This window comes from Coccinella septempunctata, chromosome 2 (assembly GCF_907165205.1).
Source record: "Coccinella septempunctata chromosome 2, icCocSept1.1, whole genome shotgun sequence".
NCBI lineage: Eukaryota > Metazoa > Arthropoda > Insecta > Coleoptera > Coccinellidae > Coccinella > Coccinella septempunctata.
Genome location: NC_058190.1, coordinates 2,060,895 through 2,080,962, shown reverse-complemented (window position 1 = coordinate 2,080,962; position 20,068 = coordinate 2,060,895). Strand labels below are relative to the sequence as shown.

Sequence of the window (20,068 nt, the reverse complement as noted above, 5' to 3'; positions counted from 1 at the left end):
GCTCAGCGCCGAGCAAGCGTAGGTGTTAATCGCTTTTATGAGATTCTTGCTGTTAAGACCAGTTCTCATTATCCTTCTCAATCTTCGGGTGAACTCCTCCGTTAATTCTTTCTTCATCTGGGTCTGATTGATTTTTCTTGCCTGTTTTATGCCTAGATACTTGTATGTGTCTCCTTCCTTCAATGCTTCAATTTCTGCACCATCTTCTATTTTTCCTCTCTTCTATCTATTATTCTATCTTATTATTATTTTTATTATTATTATTAAACCAGGTTACAGAGTTGAGGTACATTTATAACCTATAAACTCTAACTTAAAAGTAATGAAAAAAAATCACAACTGTAAAAAAAATAGAAACAAGTGAAGTAAAATGAAAATCAAAACGGAAGGTCATTCAAAAATCAAATAATAGGAACACGGAATCAACATATCGTTTTGAAATGGGTGGTAAAAAATGCTGTTCGTGCCATTCGACGCAGAATTTATTGCTCAATCACTTTGACAAAAATCACTTTTACCATGAATAGGTTATTTTAGATTACTTTAGAAGATATTCTCAGGAAAATTGTGTTTAAACGAATATTTTTCATTGATATGAAAAATTGGTAAACTTCGAACCTGTATAACGGAAACAGTAAGTCCGAAATAAATGCATCTGGTCTCATTTTACGCAAAATTCAATGCTCTAAAATATTCATATCGAACATTTCCCGAAATTTTCAGTCCTTCAGGATATATGATCGAAAAAATCCTCCCTACTCGCAACTCCGCCGAGGGGGAAAACCTAGGATAGTCATATTGGGACATATCTGAAGACATTCTAGCAATTTGGTTGCAATTTTTTCTAATTGGTCGATTTAAGAGTCTCAAGCTACTTCGGACGTTAGGTATATTTAGTCGGGGAAATGAAATTCTCATCAAAACATTACGTCTTCTCCAAAGCAGATCTTTTCCATCAAGCAGACCTCTTAATTCAAAGGGTAAATGGTATATCGCACCCGAAGAATTTCCATCCAAGACTATTGATGCCTAGAGGAACCTTGATGATGATAAAAATATCTTGTGAAATGAACTTTCAAGAGTTCGAATCAGAATCAATCATTATTGATAACATCATGGACAGAGCTAGCAGGAAATCCCCATGTTTATAAGCAACTTCACGAATCCGCACTTGATAAATCGCTCCTAAATAGTGCACTCGTATAATTCAAAGTTTCATCATGTACCCTGGTCAAAATATGGAAGAAAAGTACATCGAAAATGAAAATTTCAATCATCCGTCTTATACGCGAAGAAAAAACATCTTTGATTTGTCCACTCTATGCTGCCTCCTAATTTTATTCGTGATTCAAATCTGCTGGTTCTATCATATTTACGCGCTGAAGAATGAAATGGCTGAAATTTCGAGAAACAATGAGAAACTCACGAAAGTTTTAGCCGCCATTTGGAACAGAAGAAGCAAGAGGTCAGCCAGTATTGGAATTGAGTTTCCCAGTGCAGATTTCGCCGATTTTGCGATCTTCGATGATTTAGGAGCCACGTACGTCGTAAGTTGAACGAAATAAATAATAAATACATGTATTGCTTCCAATATTCGTCTTCACGATAAAATGTATGTATTCCAAAATTAGACTCAGATGAAACTCGATTGAATCACTTATTCGCGCTTTCTATAGATAACAATTATCGTTTTTATTTATTACAGTCAGTAGGATAATCTTGTACTTTCTGCTCAATAACACATCATTCCTTTGGATGATTCTGAATTCTTTTTCAGTATCAAATGAATATACAGATATACAAATGTTTCAACAGTAAATTATGGAGGTCAAAAGAAATGCTTTTTTCCTTCAGAATTTTTTACGAACTGGCTCGGTTTGAAAGACACAGGGCATTGAAAAACCATAAAAACATGTTATTTTTAATTCTATCTCACGAACGGTTTTATCGAATGAAATGAATTTCCGAATGTAGTTTTTCATTTATTTGATGAATATTTTTCGAACATAAGATATCACCCACGTCTTGCAGTTTTCTCATTATGACCATTAACGAACCATAAAAATACCAAAAATTCAAAGAACCCAACTCTTGAAATTCAGTTGGACGCTATCTCATGAATATTCGAACGTTTTTTAAAATAAAACTAAATATTCTGCAGGTACAATCAAAGAGGGTGTATTTCTGCAAGTATATACAGGGTGGTCCAGATCGTAACCAAGAAATTTTAACCACGTATTCTACATCAAAAATAAACCCTAGTTTGTCATATAACCATATGTCGAGGAATGTTTCCTCTCCCAGATACGGGGTATTAAAATTATAAAAAAAATGTTCTTTACTAATTACTCTCACACTGCTTGAAATATTTTTATGAAATTTGAGAAATAAGGTTTGAGCGTCAAGGAGCACTTTTTGCCATATATCATTTCTTTTCTATTCTACCAGTGGCGTCCGTACTGCAGTGAGACTGAATATTTTCAGATAAAGAAATAATACGCCACTGGTTTTTCCGACAATGAAAATTACTATTCAAATCCTTATTTAATTTGGAGCAAATTCGGTCTCTTGACTTTTTGCTGTAAAAGGCACCGTTTCCGTTGAAAAAAATAAAACACATTCTCATGCATGAAGAAATCGCCAAAAATTGATATAGCAAAAATGGTCTCATTATTATTATGTACCCACCATATCAAATTTTGGCGATTTCTTCATGCATGAGAATGTGTTTTATTTTTTTCAACGGAAACGGTGCCTCGTACAGCAAAAAGTCAAGAGACCGAATTTGCTCCAAATTAAATAAGGATTGAAATAGTAATTTTCATCGTCGGAAAAACCAGTGGCGTATCATTTTTTTATCTGAAAATATTCAGTCTCACTGCAGTACGGACGCCACTGGTAGAATAGAAAAGAAATGATATTATGCAAAAGGTGCTCCTTGGCGCTCAAAACCTATATGTCTCAATTTCATAAAAATATTTCAAGCAGTGTGAAAGTTATTAATAAAAAACATTTTTTTCTCTATAATTTTAACACCCCGCATCTCGGAGAGGAAACATTTCTCGACATATGTTTATATGACAAACTAAGGCTTATTATTATTATTATATGTAGAATATGTGGTTAAAATTTTTTGGTTACGATCTGGACTACCCTGTATACTGGCAGAAATACACCCTCCTTGAATATTAGCATTTCTTCAAGGAACAGCCTTTATACTGCTCCGCAAAGAAGGATAAGTTCAGCAATTTTGAGAATATCTCAAAAGTTTCCATTTTTTTACCATTTTTGAATGAATATGAGGAATCTAAATGTTGGGGTTTGATGCCACCTTTATGGGGGTGGTTTTTTCGGAACAAACCCATGATAGAAGTTTGTCCCCCTAAAAAAACAGAAGTTTTTACCTGTTTTTTTAAATCTTCCAAAATTTATCGTTTCTGCGTTCTGGGGATGGGAGTCAAATTGTAATTGGGACCCTCTGTACAAAATACTGCTTAACTACTTATAATTGAAAGTCTTTCACAAAAATTATAAAATTGTTTCAGATTGGGAATCCATTTTGCAATGACGTTAAAAAGTGCGTGAAAACAGAATTGTTGGATCTCGGAAAACGTACAAAAGAAGGTAGGTTTAAGAATTTTATCTATGAGCAATCTATTAGCTAGGATAAATAAAGAAGATTATAAGTATGTAGGTACGCTGTATTCATTAGAAAGAATATCTAGGAATATTTTTTTTTAAGTGAGGATCTCAATGATATAGTTTTCATGGGCGCCCGCAGAAATTTTTCTCGGGGGGGCAAAATATCATCTACGATTAGTTTTACTGAAAGAAAAATTTCTCTAACGGTGTCTATCAGAATCTCAGGGGGGGCCCCCTGGCCCCCCCCTGCGGGCGCCCATGATAGTTTTTCAACCATATTTACAGGGTGGTTTTTGTGTTATCGTCTGATCTCACAAAAAATTAAGTACGTGATAATTATGTTTTCTATTATACTCCATTCACATCCAAGAAAACAGTCGGTTGGCCATAAAATGATTTTTTCGCACACTAAGTTGTAGTAATGAAACCTCACCTTCTTGGTTTATTTAGTTGTGTTTACTTTTTCTTTATTATCTTGATTATGTTGTATGATTGTTGTATTGTTCGAACTAAATTAACCTCATTAATTTGTTCTTGAACAGAGGTAGTTGAAAAGGGTATAATACAACAGCAAAATTCCAAATCAGTCCGTTGATTAGTCAAAGATTTATTGGATCATGTACACACGTTATGAATATTTTTTTTTATTCAATGTTAATAAAATTATTTGAAAATGTTATCATTTGACAGTATCGCTGAAAAATATGAACGATTTCCTGTGGGTTTAACATTTTCGATGTCAATGGAAATGATTATATACTGCATACAGCGTATTCATTTTTTCGGAATAAATAACCTATTCCTCAACAATGTATTTTTTCTGCAGGAAAAATATGCACCAAAGGTGAGCCTGGACCGATTGGCCCTATAGGACATCCTGGAATAAAGGGAGCTAAAGGCGACCGAGGACAGGAAGGATCTGTAGGTCCGAAAGGTGAGAGATTTTCACGTTGTGCTTATACCTAGTGCTCGTGAAAGCACTCGATGTCTTTTTGTGCTCCCTAGAGTGTTCCTCAAAAACATGATAATATGTAAGGGATGATTTTGTCTAATTTTAGTATGTATGTCCTAAAAGTCTTAACTTTTATGAAACAGGTTGATGATATTTTGTAAAGTGGTTTCCTCGGAGAAGACTTATCTCGAGCGCCAGCTATTCTTTTCACTAGGAAGAAATAGCAAACGTACCAGAGTAGCTGCTAGTCGGAGACAGAGTTCGCTGTTATCTAGGGTGGTAGCGATAACGAAGTAGTCAAAATCAAATGATCCGATCACGAGCGCTTTATCAAGTTTATACCGGGTACAGTGAAAAATCAAAGGTTGTTCAATAAAATGCGCCAACAAGAACTGACGAAATGGATACCAAGGATGACCTCGCGAAGTAAAATGACTTGCTATACGGTATCGGGATGTAATTAATTGTATTTCTCCAGAAATGAAAGAAACACAACCAGGGCGGATCTATTCGAGACCTTTACTCGCTACCCCAAGGGCTACGCTCCATGACTGATAGCGAAGAAAAGGTCTATTTTTAGCGCAACTACGTGATTTTACGGACGACGAGCGGTATCTCTTATTCTCTATCCCAAGGGCTTACGCACCATGACTGATAGAAAAGAAGAGATTTCGATTTCAACACTTATGACGCGGGAACGTGAACAGGGGGTTGAGGGGACTTCCTCTTCACTACCCCAAGGGCTTACGCACCATGACTGATAGCGAAGGGAAAAGTCATACTCGAGAAACAGGGTAGAGTACGGCAAAAGATAACAGAGAGCGATACAGTACAGCAGTGTCAAAGAAGTAACCGGAGTAGGTCTAATAAAGAAACTGAACGGTATAGACGGGGACCTATCTCCTATATTCAAGGCACTCGCGGAAAAACGAGAAATAAAATTTAATTTCCAAGAGCACTACCCTCGCAACACAAAATTCACTCTAAATTCGTTGAACGGCTCGTTGTGCACACAAAGCAGAATCGCAGAGAAAAAAAGGACTAAGAGAGTAAAGAGACAAAAAAGAGTCATGTGACAAAAGAGTAAAAAAGAGGCCATCGCGGGGGAAAATCTGCTTTTATAGGCAAATCCCGCCACACGTTAAAAATCTGAAAATTTCAGAATGCGACAAGAATGAAAAACGTCGTCAGCTCCGGTTTATCGCATATCAACATCAGAATGACGTCAAAATCTTCAACGGCATGCAAGAAAAACAACGTTAAACACAGATAAACGGTTCTTTTACATTTACTCTGCCTATCGGAATGAATGTACTGAATATTTGAGAATTAAATATTTTCAAAGGCGGAAATGTGAAATGAAAGGAATGCACTAAAATGAACTCCAATTTTCTCAGAAAACTGGGATTCATTACAATTTCGGAAAAAAAAAACTGGTTGTTTGATAATAACTGAGATAATATTGCAGACATACCTTCATATAAAATTTGGTACAATCTTCTCTTTTATGAAGATTTCTTAAATATTATCTCAGTTTTCACTAAAAACTGTTTTTTTTTCAAAATTTCATCACCCTCTCTCAAAAGTTGAGACTTTCATAGGACATACAATGATAGGAGGTTTCTTTTTTAAAATGAGTCAAAGAATCACAGACCCTTGAATATAAGCGTTTTTTCAATGAACATTCTTTATACTGCTCCGCAAAAGTTAAGGAAGTTCAGAAATTTTGGGATCATCTAATTTTTCACTAGTTTTTCAAATATAAGAAATCTGACTTACTTATCTCAATCATTCTTTTGTCCATTTCTTCATAAGTTTCGCAGTTTCAAGTGCATATTTATTTTCAATATTTGTAGTTCAGGATGCCCGAGTTAAAGTGTCCCTATACCTTATTGTGGAAACTAAAGGAGCTAGAAGAAAAAGTTGAAAACAAAACTTGTCTGTAATCGATTGAACTTTTATTTTTTGTAACCCACCTTAATACAGGGTGCTCCGTTTTTTCCCCTTTGGTATCAACTTTCTTATTTGAAATGGAACACCCTGTATATTATTGCATTTTTGAATTCCTTGTCAGATTTTATGTAACTTTGGTATGACAACCATGGTCCTATATAGCACCGATTCTGAGATATTCGACTTTTTCCTAAAATTTTGACAGCGGTAGGTTCTCACTAAAATAGCTGATACTAGTTTTCTAATGAATGTATCAAAACAAAATTTTGCCCAGCTATTTTCAACGTATTGGATCATACGTTACATCTCTATTTTTATCAATCTGATATACAGGGTCTTCAAAAATTGAAGTTGAAAATTCAAATAGAAATTTAATCAAAACTTAATTTTTTCAGATGGCAACCCAGGTGACCATATCTCATAACAGTTACGAAGCAGAAATGTATCCCGCGCTCCTTGTTTTATAACAGATATATCACACTAAGGCCCGGTACTTTCACGTGCGAATAAATAAATTTATTCTCATTTATTGAGTCTTATTCGTAAGATTAGCAAAAATGCAGTCTTTTCACTTTCAGATAGTGTTATTCATCGAATAAATCTGTCATTGAAACTTAATTAGAAGAGTTTATTTGTCATAGATCGAATGTCGATACGTCATTATTCGTTGAATAAAATTTATTCGAAGGTGAAAGTACCGGGCCTAAGAGTACAAATACAGAGCGCTTATGTAGCAGCTATGCTCCTATGTCCGCCTCAAACAAGGAACACATCTCCTTTCTGAAAGGAGCATAAATAGTTCAAACATGGATATTGCAAATATTTGTTTCATGGGAGATCTATATATATTACGTTCATGTGCTCTGTTTATTATATTTCATTTGTTATTGAAAACGCTTTCAACAAAAAGATGAAAAATTATGGAAATTAATGTAAACTACTGCAATAATATTGAACTCGTATTTTGATTGTTCAAATAGAGTGTGTTTATCAATCATTTCTGAAAATAAAATTCAAAAACATCTCACATCAGTTCGGCGAGCTATGTGAACGAATGAACTAATGTTCAAAAACAATATATTTTCATAAATTTCAGATTACAAAATTAGTGCACACGTTAATAGAACTAGAAAGAATAAATTACATCATTCAAACTGCAGGGTTCATGATTATTGTTCTCCAAGAAAGATTAGGGCATGTCTTTCTGGTCTTTGCACCTGCATTCCATAAAAAGAATAATCAACAGTTCATTAATCTTTTGGCTTAGGTCAATAAGTTTTTAGAAGAATTGTGTCCATGTTATGCGTTGTGAGAATGAAAAGAATACTTTATGCATATTTCATATCTTTCTGAAGGAATGACCATAAGTATATGATTTATTCATTTATTTCTACATATGAGGTACATGCAACACGTGAGGAAATAACCAATATCGAAATTAAGGTACACCAAATAGGATATTATTTATTCAAATATAATTTTTATATGCTGGATATAATAAAAACATAGCCTATTATGTTTTATAGGACTGCTATGAAAATACGAGAAATGATTTATTGACCTACAGTTCGATATCCATAGCACTTTCTTTTCAGTAATTCACCATTTCACTGGAAAATCACTATGACACACAAATAACTTATCAAACGTTCAATATCTTCACTTCACTTACTTTCAGTTATCCACTATTCAACTGACAAAACGTCTAAATGATACTAAAAACATATCGAAACGACAGCTGTATCAATAGCAGATTTGTTTACGTTTTACAGCACCCTCGACGGTAGTTAAAACGCTTATGGTGTCATGCTCTGTTCATGGTCTCAAAATGATACATGGCAAATAAAGAACAATGTTACAAATATGTTACGTGGATATCATGGAGCGGGAACATGAAATTTACAAAATGTGGATATAATTTCGATACAGCACAGGCACATCCCAAATATCGTATCAGACACGTAATGGTTACAGAAAAATATCACATAACAAAGTTCCCCATTCGATCTCCCAAGAAAACATAACAGATATGTAACTGGTCACCTGGGAACTTATATTTTTTTCTTGTTCATCATGTAGAGGAGGTTAAAATGAGCAAGACATGTATTCAAACTTGTTCTGTAATGTAAATAGTTTCAGAAATATGGACGAAGAAGTGCATTTTCCCGTAAGAACCAACGATATAATTATTAATTAGTGTTGCTGCTTTGATTCTTTTGATTAATTTTATTAACTAGAATGACTAATGAAAGACAAAAACTCTTTAACTCATAATCAGTACTCACTCCCAATAAAATTAAATTAAAGGGACTAACAGACTAACAGATACATTTTTCAAAAATAATTGAGTAGTTGTCTGACAACACAAAAGAAAACTCAAAAATACACAATTGGATAAGTGGTAGTTTCCATAGTTACCATATTCTATCAGCAATTGATTATCGTTGGTTCTTACGGAAAAAAGCACTTTTTCGTCCATATTTCTGAAACACTTTAGAGAAAAAGTTTAAGGAAATTTTTTGCTCATTTTAACCTGCTCTACATGATGAACAAGAAAACAATATAGGTTGCTTATTGAAAAAATTAAGTTTTGATTGAACTTCTATTTGAATTTTCAACTTAAATTTTTAAAGACCCTGTATATAAGATTGCTGAAAATAGGGAAGTAACGTATGATCCAATATGTTGACCATAGCTGGGCAAAATTTGGTTTTGATACATTCATTAGAAAACTAGTTTGAGCTATTTTAGTGAATACTTACAGCTGTCAAAATTTTAGGAAAAAGTCGAATATCTCAGAATCGGTGCTATATGTTTGCTATATGGTTGTCATACCAAAGTTACCTTAAAATTTGACAAGGAATTCAAAAATGCAATAATATACAGGGTGTTTCATTCAAAATACGAAAGTTGATACCAACAGGGAAAAAACCAAGCACCCTGTATTAAGGTGGCTTATAAAATATAAAAGTTCAATCGCCTACAGACAAGTTTTGTATTCAACTTTTTCTTCTAGCTCTTTTAGTTTCCACAAGGTATATAAGGTATAGGGACACTTTAACTCGGACACCCTCTAAAAAATCAAAAAATGGTTCAGTAAAGAGTCTGGCCTCCTTGAACATCAACCTCACATCCTAACAACGTCTTTGCGTCAGATCGTTGAAGTAGCCCATATCAATTATTTCTCTCCAGTGTTGGGGCAAAAATCATCTTCTCGAAGTGTATAGGTTCCTTTTGTAGCTGTATCTGATCAATCGTGTGTTCTTCAATGGCATTGGGGTCTGGAGAACAAGGGGGCAGGGTCAAAGGGTGATCGCAGATATATTATACACTCCTGAAGATGCAATATTCTTATAGCGAAACATGTGTAGTGGTTGAATATATTGCCTTGGTGAAAATCATGTAAATTCTTATCATAGTTTCTCCTTCAATTCCACACAATATAAGTAATTTCAATTTCGCAGGTTCTAAAGGCCTATCAGGGTATCCGGGGATCCCAGGTCTGAGTGGCAGAAACGGAATTGATGGTCCACCAGGAAAAGATGGTGCGAAGGGTGAGGCCGGTAAAATGGGACCTAAAGGAGATAAAGGAGATAGAGGCCCAGTAGGTGAAAGTCTGATTGGTAGGTGTCTTGGCGAAGACTCAATGAAAAAATATCAGGAAGTGATTTCTCTTTGAATTTGAATTGTTGAAATGAAGTTCATTTTAATTAGATCCGGTATATGCATTCTCTGTATGAAGTGTCGTTTATCACAGGGGTTCTCAACCTTTTCTTGGCCAGGGACCCGTTTTTATTATTCTTGTTAGCATTGACGATTATTTGATTGATTCCATCTTTTTGGAAATGCTTCGATAGCCACCTTTCGAATGGATTATCTCTCAATAAAAATAACCGTAGATGAAAATGTGAAACATATTCTGAAATAGCAACTGTTCTAGTAATTAATCTGAAAATTTTATGGAGCTCGATGCAGCCGTTCGGTCTTGACGATTATCTAATTTATTCCATCTTTTTGGAAATTTTTTCGTATGATCACAATTGAAGTTTGCAAATGAAAGCTCGAAGGTTATCTTCAAAAATGAATATATTTGCGACGTTCTCAAATTTTTCAGCAAGTTTGTATTGACTGTACTACTGATTCCATTCACTAACGCCATGTATTAAATAGTTTGGTCTGAGGGCAGCGGTTAAATATTAAATGGAAAACTGTAAATCATTCGCGGACTTCGAATGAAGTTCCATGTTCTAAGTTCGCGGACCATATTTTGGCTTCTGCGGGCTACACAGGTGGTCCACGGACCCTATTTTTTGACGTATATTCCAGCTGAGCAATGAAAAAATCCAAAGTCTATGGAGATGCTATTAGACCTTCCTCCCCTTCATATTTTTGTCCACGGAGAGGCAAGACTAGCAACCCACAGTCTCCACCACCTTACCGAAAATGAGCCTGACAAACTCATTTTCGTGTCCAATCTTCTTTCAGTCCAACTGGGGACAGACGAGGTGATGGGAATGAGAACTGATCAGATAATCACAAGAACCAGCACGGATGGAACCTTCGGTTCTCTGATTCCAAGCAGAGACGAATGGCTCCGTCACAAGGAATTCTATCTACAAGGACCTTGCTGGTTTACTGATGGCTCCAGAACAAGTCAGGGATCTGGAGCCGGAGTCTACAGTCGTAGACCGCTGACTGAACTCAGTGCCAGTCTGGGAAAGTCGGCGATAGCATTTCAGGCAGAAATCTTCGCCATTGATCTATGCGCCGGGCATTTGCTTAACATTGGTTGGGCGGGCAGATCAATAAAAATCCTAACGGATAGTCAAGCTGCGATTAAATCTCTCGCAGCAGACAAATGCAACTCGGCACAAGTATTTGAATGCAGATCTAAACTCTCCAAATTGGGAAGTTTAAACAGACTGCAACTGATTTGGGTACCTGGACACTCTGGCTTCGGTGGCAACGATGCATCGGATGCTCTAGCCAGAGAAGACGCAACATCAGAGCTTATTGGCCTACAACCAAGTAAAGGAATTTCCAATTTCTCACTCAGGGATCGGAACAACAGCAGGATAAGGCAAAAGGTCCTGGAGTACTGGCGCAACCGTCCTGGACTGCGTCACTCGCATAGGGCTATTTCAGTGCCTCCCAGCCCATACACCAATCGTTGGCTAGGATTTTCTAGAACCAATCTGAGATCTATCATGGCGGTTTTCACAGAACATTTTAGACTCAGAGCCCATCTTAAAAAACTCAGCATCGTGAATGACCCGCTCTGCAGACTCTGCTTAGAGGAGGACGAAACGATTGAGCACATCCTCTGTGACTGCCCGGCTGCAGACAGGGTCAGACTTGGAGTATTTGGTTCTTCGAAGATGACCCTAGAGGAACTCTAGAATCACTCCCCCTCCGACATCATCTCCTTCTTGAGTAGGATAAGACTGGAGGGAGTGATCTAGCTCTACGAGCTTGCCTGTGTGCTACAATAGACCGCTTGGTCGCAGTGGTAGGTTTGGTTAATCCGTCCAACATACCCAGCTATCAGTAATCAGTAATGTAACGTGGTTACCTCGGAGAAAACTTATCTCGAGCGCCAGCTATTCTTTTCATTAGGAAGAATAGCAAACCTACCAGAGTAGCTGCCAGTCGGAGACAGAGTTCGCTGTTATCTAGGGTGGTAGCGATAACGAAGTAGTCAAAATCAAATTATGTACCAATTTATTCACATCTTCGGAAACTGATTATATAAACAACGGAAATATGTGTAGGTATGAAATACGAGCGAATCGATCAGCAAACATACATTCTGGAAATTCTATTCGATCACGAGCACTTTACAGTGAAAATCAAAAGTTGTTCAATAAAATGCGCCAACCAGAACTGACGAAATGGATACTAAGGATGACCTCGCGAAGTGAAATGACTTGCTTTACGGTATCGGGATGTAAGTAATTGTATTTCTCCAGAAATGAAAGGAACACAACCAGGGCGGATCTATTCGAGACTTTTACTCGCTACCCCAAGGGCTACGCTCCATGACTGATAGCGAAGAAAAGGTCTATTTTGAGCGCAACTACGGGATTTTACTGACGACGAGCGGTATCTCTTATTCTCTACCCCAAGGGCTTACGCACCATGACTGATAGAAAAGAAGAGATTTCGATTTCAACACTTATGACGCGGAACGCGCACAGGGGGTTGAAGGGACTTTCTCTTCACCACCCCAAGGGCTTACACACCATGACTGATAGCGAAGGGAAAAGTCAGACTCGCGAAACAGGGTAAAAGATAACAGAAAGAGATACAGTACAGCAGTGTCAAAGAAGTAACCGGTGTAGGTCTAATAAAGAAACTGAACGGTATAGACGGGGACCTATCTCCTTTTATTTCAGGCACTCGCGGAAAACGAACGGAAACTAAAAACTAATTCCTAGGAGCACTAACTTCGTAATACAAAATTATTTCTAAATTCGTTGAACGGCTTGGCGTGCACAAAATCAAAATCGAATCGCAGAGAAAGGGGAGTAAAGAGCGTAAAAGTGACAAAAGAGACTAAAGAGTAAAAAGAGTCAAAAGTAAAAGAGTAAAAGAGGTCGTCAGCTCCCGTTTATCGCATATCAACATCAGAAAAACGTCAAAATCTTCAACGGCATGCAAGAAAAACAACGTTAAACACAGATAAACGTTTTTTTTTTTACATTTACTCTGCCTATCGGAATGAATGTACTGAATATTTGAGAATTAAATATTTTCAAAGGCGGAAATGTGAAATGAAAGGAAAGCACTAAAATGAACTCCAATTTTTCTCAGAAAACTGGAGATCATTACAGTAATAAAAAAATGGGTTCTTCTTGGAAGAAAAATGAGATTTGAGGTTTTATGTCGTGACTAACCTTGACATTGAAATAGAAAAACCCTGTATGCTCAATGGAATATTTAATTGCTGAAGGAGAAGCATTGGAATGTTTTCGGATAGAAGCTAGAAAATAAGGAATAGTCATGCAAAAATCTACAAGTTATTAACATTGAGACATAACATTTGAGAAAAAAGAGTTTTTTCAGATTTAAAATGAATTTTCTGAGAGTAATATTCAAGTTACACATTAAAATAATGTACAATTCAATGGGTTATTGGGTAATCTGATTATCAATGAAAATGTTTGGTTTTACATTTGAAAAACGAAAGTTGGTATCATTTCCTGTGAAACCGGAAGTCGAACGAATCTGAATTTTTTTCCAAGAATTCATCCCTCCTAACAAAGTACAACAAATTACAATTGTTTATGCCGAGTCTTTCTTTGAAATATCCTAACGAACGGTCTTCGTGAATTACCCTGTGTAATCCCTGTTAGTTTATCTACGGTTGGAAGCATTATATAGTAGTGTTCTGTGGTGAGAAGATTGGCTCTACATGAGATCTCCAGTGTTTTAATTATGCATTTCTATAATATAAAACTTAAAATCAATTTAAATTTCAAAAATTTGCGAAATACGCAATTTTTGATGAAACCTCTGCCTATTTCAGGACCTGTTGGGCCTCCTGGATTACCTGGAGTTAAGGGAGACAAAGGAACCACCGGTGCTACAGGGAAAGACGGAAGTAAAGGAGAGGCAGGTTTGCCGGGAAGCCAGGGAGAAAAGGGCGAGAAAGGTAGTCGAGGAATCGTTGGTGAGTATATAAAACTGATCAAATGAAGCGATCATGCTCTTAAGAGGAGTTTATAGCACGGGACTTTCTCGCCATCCGTATAATAGTTGGAAAGCCGACGATGCTATATCGGGATTTACTCGTGCGTCGTGGAGACCTAGTGGATTTTGAAGATGAGATGGTAGAAAGAAAAAAAGGTTCTATGATGTATGCACTTTCAGCGGTGGGGAAAGCGTCTGCAGGGTCTCAAAGATGTAAAAAAAAATCGTCAGGTGTACATACTCGAGCGTGTCAGATTAAGAGACTGTATATGCTCTACGTGTCTCTGACAATGAATTCATGCTTATCTGACAGTTTGCGCGGTGGGACTGGCTGTACGGAAGAGTTGAAAATGGTAAAAAAAAATTTTTTCCAAAGTATCAGATTTTTGGAGGATATGTTAATCGGAACCAAAGGAAGCTACTTTTCAAGGGACTGACAATTTTGACGTGACGCATGGTCGCAGTGGTCCTTTGGAACTGTAAAAAAAAATCATTACTTGTACATACTTGTATATACTTGTACATACTCGAGCGTGTCAGATTTTCATAGAGATGGTTAATCTGGGTGTTTTAGACGTGTTGACCCATTAATCTGACACTAATCAGGGGGGGTTTTCTTAATCTGACACTTTGAAGATGATAAAAATCCCTTTTTTTCGAATATTTCCCTCCCTGTACCTCTAATCGTTTTTGTATTCATTATGAAAGTTGTAGATAATAAAATTTTACACAACTTTTGTCTCAAGCAATTTTACATACTCTTAACCATTCTCGAGTTACAGGGCGATAAGGGCGAGAAGCTCAGCCACACGTGCGAAAGGGCAAGGTCAATGTAGAATCCCAGTCTAATCTACAATTGTCAAAATGACAAGATATTTCTATGATGACTATTTAGAAATTAGTCACGAAAATTTTAGTGTTGTCTCTAACTGAATCTTAGAATGTACTATTTTCCAACGAGTGAATTTTCACTTCAGCATGTATTGCTAAACACCTCGCATTAAACGCCATATATCTCAAAAACGTTTGAACGTAGAAAAAATTGCTTAGGATTTGTAGAAAATGTTATGCTCTATTAGTCCGAGAGCTGGCAGCAAAAACAACTACCTCATAAGTTACCAAAGGTTTGGTTTGGCACTTTGGTTCAACTTTAATACCAAAACTTGAAACCGCCCGTCTGCCGGGCGTGAGTGGTCGCCTTATGGGATAAAAAAAATTGAAAAGATGAGAAAAAATCGATTGGAATTTCCTAATAGTTACCAAGATGAATGTTGTGTCAAAATGGTCTAGGATCTTAACTGAATTGAAATCGTAAGCGTCTGCCAACAGGGGTGGTCGCTATTTCGAAACAGACGCTGTCAAATACAGGGTGGTTCAGATAATAACCAAGAAATTTTAACCACGTATTCTACATCAAAAATAAGCCCTAGTTTGTCATATAAACATATGTCGAGAAATGTTTCCTCTCCGAGATACGGGGTGTTAAAATTATAGAAAAAAAATGTTTTTTATTAATAACATTCACACTGCTTGAAATATTTTTATGAAATTTCAGACATAGGTTTTGAGCGTCAAGGAGCACTTTTTGCATAATATCATTTCTTTTCTATTCTACCAGTGGCCTCCGTACTGCAGCGAGACTGAATATTTTCAGATAAAAAAATGATACGCCACTGGTTTTTCCGACAATAAAAATTACTTTTCAAATCCTTATTCAATTTGGAGCAAATTCGGCCTCCTGACTTTTTTCTGTACGAGGCACCGTTTCCGGTTAAAAAAATAAAACACACTCTCATGCATGAAGAAATCGCCAAACTTAAAGATGTTCGAAGTATGACCCATTCTGCTGAACACATAATTCACATCGACGTCTAATAGATCCGACAGCAGCAGTTAAATTTCGATTTCTTAATTCGTCGCAAGCATTTTAAATACGGCCAATAAGTTTTTCCCTTGAGTTCACAGAAGTCATATATACGATTTAAAAGAATAATACGAAGTAGTCCAAAGGGGTAATATCGGGGCTCCGTGGAGGCCAACTGACTGGCCCATTACGTCCGATCCATCTTTCTGGAAAATTATTATCCAACCAGTTCCTCGCATTTCTATGAAAGTGGGCTGGACAACCGTCAAGTTGAAACCAAGCCGCTAACCTTGATTCTACTGGAATATTTTCCCACATATTTGCAAGCTCTGCCATTAGAGATTGTAAAAAATTTTCACCACTAACTCGTTCTGGTAAGAAATAGGGTCCAAATAGGTGATTATAATAAACTCCAAGCCAAACATTAACACTAAATTCTATTTGGAAATTTCTTGATCGAATGGGATGTGGATTTTCGTGGGCCCTTACATGCTGGTTATGAAAGTTTACCAAGCCCCGACGACTGAAACACGATTCATCAGTCCATTATATGGTATTTAAAAAGTCTCTATTCTGCTCAATTGAACAAAGAATCCATTGGCAAAAAAATAACCTTCGCTGTTCATCACCTTCTCGTAAACCTTGGACGGGTTGCAAGAATTTTTGACATAGAAAATCGAAGTGTGCTATTCGACTGCTTGTTGTTGAATTCCCATCAAATTCACGAAGTATCCTCCATGGCACACTTTGCTTTCCACAATAAAGAAATTACAGTCTTTTATGGTTATGCTTGTATTGAAACGAGTCATTTAAGTTTTTTAATCAAATTAATCTACCCTAAAAATAGGAGTTGGGTGTATGTTGAATTCATCTAAACTTGGAAAATTGCTACGAAACAAAACAAAACAAATTAAATAAGGATTTGAAAAGTAATTTTTATTGTCGGAAAAACCAGTGGCGTATCATTTTTTTATCTGAAAATATTCAGTCTCGCTGCAGTACGGAGGCCACTGGTAGAATAGAAAAGAAATGATATTATGCAAAAAGTGCTCTTTGACGCTCAAAACCTATGTCTGAAATTTCATAAAAATATTTCAAGCAGTGTGAAAGTTATTAATAAAAAACATTTTTTTTTCTATAATTTTAACACCCCGTATCTCGGAGAGGAAACATTTCTCGACATATGTTTATATGACAAACTAGGGCTTATTTTTGATGTAGAATACGTGGTTAAAATTTCTTGGTTATGATCTGAACCACCCTGTATTTGACAGCGTCTGTTTCGAAATAGCGACCACCCCTGTTGGCAGACGCTTACGATTTCAATTCAGTTAAGATCCTAGGCCATTTTGACACATTCATCTTGGTAACTATTAGGAAGTTTCAATCGATTTTTTCTCATCTTTTCAATTTTTTTTATCCCATAAGGCGACCACTCACGCCCGGAAGACGGGCGGTTTCAAGTTTTGGTATTAAAGTTGAACCAAAGTGCCAAACCAAACCTTTGGTAACTTATGAGGTAGTTGTTTTTGCTGCCAGCTCTCGGACTAATAATTTTTATAATTTTATAATGAAAGCGAAAAAGATTTGAGGCCCAGCAGACAGCAATCTGCCTACCCTACGATGCCTCGATTCGCTTATTACCGTTTATGCTCGTGATGATGTTTGTTTCTCGCCACACACTGTATATAATTCGAGAATTTACCTCATTCAGTGTAACCGAAAAGTTTCAACTCTTGTTGATACTCTTTGGAGAAACACCTCATCCGGCTGAAACATCTTGAACATATAATGAAAAAAATAGGTACATTTTCTTTTTACAAATTCACTTGCATAATCTCTTTCCAGGTATCCCGGGAATGATAGGAGATATTGGTCAAAAAGGCGATGTAGGTCCAGCAGGTTCCAAAGGAGATAGAGGAGAAAGAGGAGATATTGGACCGAAAGGAGTCAAAGGAGATAAAGGTAACTTTGCTTTTTTTTTCGATCGATTAATCTAACTTTGAACTTAACTTAGATCGTTTCTAGTCCAATTTTTATTATTGATCAGAGTCAAACTGGTTTTAACTTCCTGTTCAATCAAAGTAACACGTTTATCATCATTTATTCAAGAAGCACATACGAGGATGCATTGATATCTAGTTAGCCTAGACCAGTTTCATGCATAAAAAAATATTGCGTTACCATAGCAACGAACAATAACTCATTAGAAGTGTCAGTGCGAAGTTTGAGGACAAAAAAGTACCAGAGTTACGCAATAAATTGAAGGAAAGAAGATGTTCACCGAAATTGTGAAAATCGAGAAATTGGAGTATCTAGCCATCATCAAGTACCTGTATTTAAAAGGGTTAAGAGGTAAGCAGACTTACGAAGATATGCTTAATACCCTTGGTGATCAATGTCCTTCGTATGCGACCGTGAAAAATTGGACTGCAAGCTTCAAAAGAGGTAAATTTTTCATTGAAGATGATGACCGATCGGGAAGGCCAGTTTCTGTATCAGTCCCCGAAAATATCGATGCAGTTCATGACATGATTTTATCAGACCGTCGAATTGGGCTAAAACGGATATCTGAAGCACTGAATATTTCATACAAACGCGTTCACGTTAATTTGAACATGAGGAAAATTGCTGCAAAATGGAGACCCAAATGTTTGAACGTTGACCAAAAGCGTGCAAGGGTAGAATCATCGCGTTCGATCTGTGCTCGATTTGAAAACGATGTAGACTTCTTAAACCGAATTGTTACTATGGATGAGACTTGGGTACCTTTCTAGGATCCAAAAACAAAGCAACAACAACAATCGATGTAATGGCGACACTCTAGTTCTCCAAGACCTAAGAAGTTTCGTGTCCAAAAATCTGCTGGAAAAATTCTTCCTTCAGTTTTTTAGGATTGCCATGAAGTAATCATGATTGATTTTTTGGACAAGGGTAGAACAATAACCGGAGATTACTATTCGACATTACTGACCACTTTACGGAAAAAAATTAAAGAGAAAAGACGCGGAAAGCTATCCAAAGGTGTTTTGTTTTTACAAGCCCTTGCACACAAATCTCATATTGCCATGCAAAAAATTAGTGATTTAGGGTTTGAATTACAGGAACAACCGAACAACACCCTTATTTACCAGATTTATTTCCATCCGACTATCATGTCTTTCCTCAACTGAAAAAAAGTTTAAAAGGTCGTAAATTTTCTTCCAACGAGGAGGTTATTAAAGCTATGGAGGTGGGTAATAAAATATTTTGACATTGAAATTTTGTTTAGTTTTATAGTAGGCTAAGAATTTTTCAATATATCCTCGTATTCAATAGAAATGAATATTTAGCTCAATTTTACACGAAAATTCGTTATAACTAATGTCAGTAGTAAAATCTTGAATTATTTTACCTACAGTTTATCAACGATGTTTTCTATCTGTTTGCTGACGTCATAATCACAATGAATGCAGTTTAGGTCGATCTTATGCCTCTTCTTGTATTTTTGTCACATGGATTGAACAAGGAGGGAGTTATTGTGTTGTTCTCGTTTATTATCAAAGTTGCTTATTTTCTTTCGTCAAAAATAGCAGCTTTTTATTTATTCTGTTTTCTTTTATTACAGGTGAACCTGGAGAATATCAAGCCGAAGCAGATATAGTGTGAATTCGATTATGATTGTTTTTATTGATTTTACCTTTTGTTAAAAGTATTGGCTATAAGTTTCTTACTATCAATAAACATCATTCTTAATATCTGTTTTGACATGATAGCTAGTGAGTTGTACTAATAATTCAAGCTTTAATATCTTTGTAGACGTTTCAGAACCGATGGATCCTTTTTCGAGACTCGTTATAAAAGTAGGTCAGATTAATATAAGGGGAGGTACCTTGGACCCTGTAGAGTACCTCAGCCAAAAATTAGACCTATATATAGGGGGGAACTCTCTAGGACATAGTGAAATAAAAATATATATGTGGTTA

General features: G+C 36.3%; 1 protein-coding gene across 1 annotated transcript; it reads left to right on the top strand.

Moving 5' to 3' along the window:
* Positions 1-1,148: 1,148 nt before the first annotated feature.
* LOC123308346 (collagen alpha-1(XXV) chain-like) lies at positions 1,149-19,840 on the top strand. The gene is made up of 7 exons (XM_044890961.1): positions 1,149-1,547; positions 3,546-3,624; positions 4,469-4,576; positions 10,012-10,170; positions 14,076-14,219; positions 17,952-18,068; positions 19,711-19,840. Exons 1-7 carry the CDS (start codon positions 1,221-1,223, stop codon positions 19,749-19,751), a joined length of 975 nt encoding a protein of 324 aa, XP_044746896.1. The 5' UTR covers positions 1,149-1,220; the 3' UTR covers positions 19,752-19,840.
* The last annotated feature ends 228 nt before the right edge of the window (positions 19,841-20,068 follow it).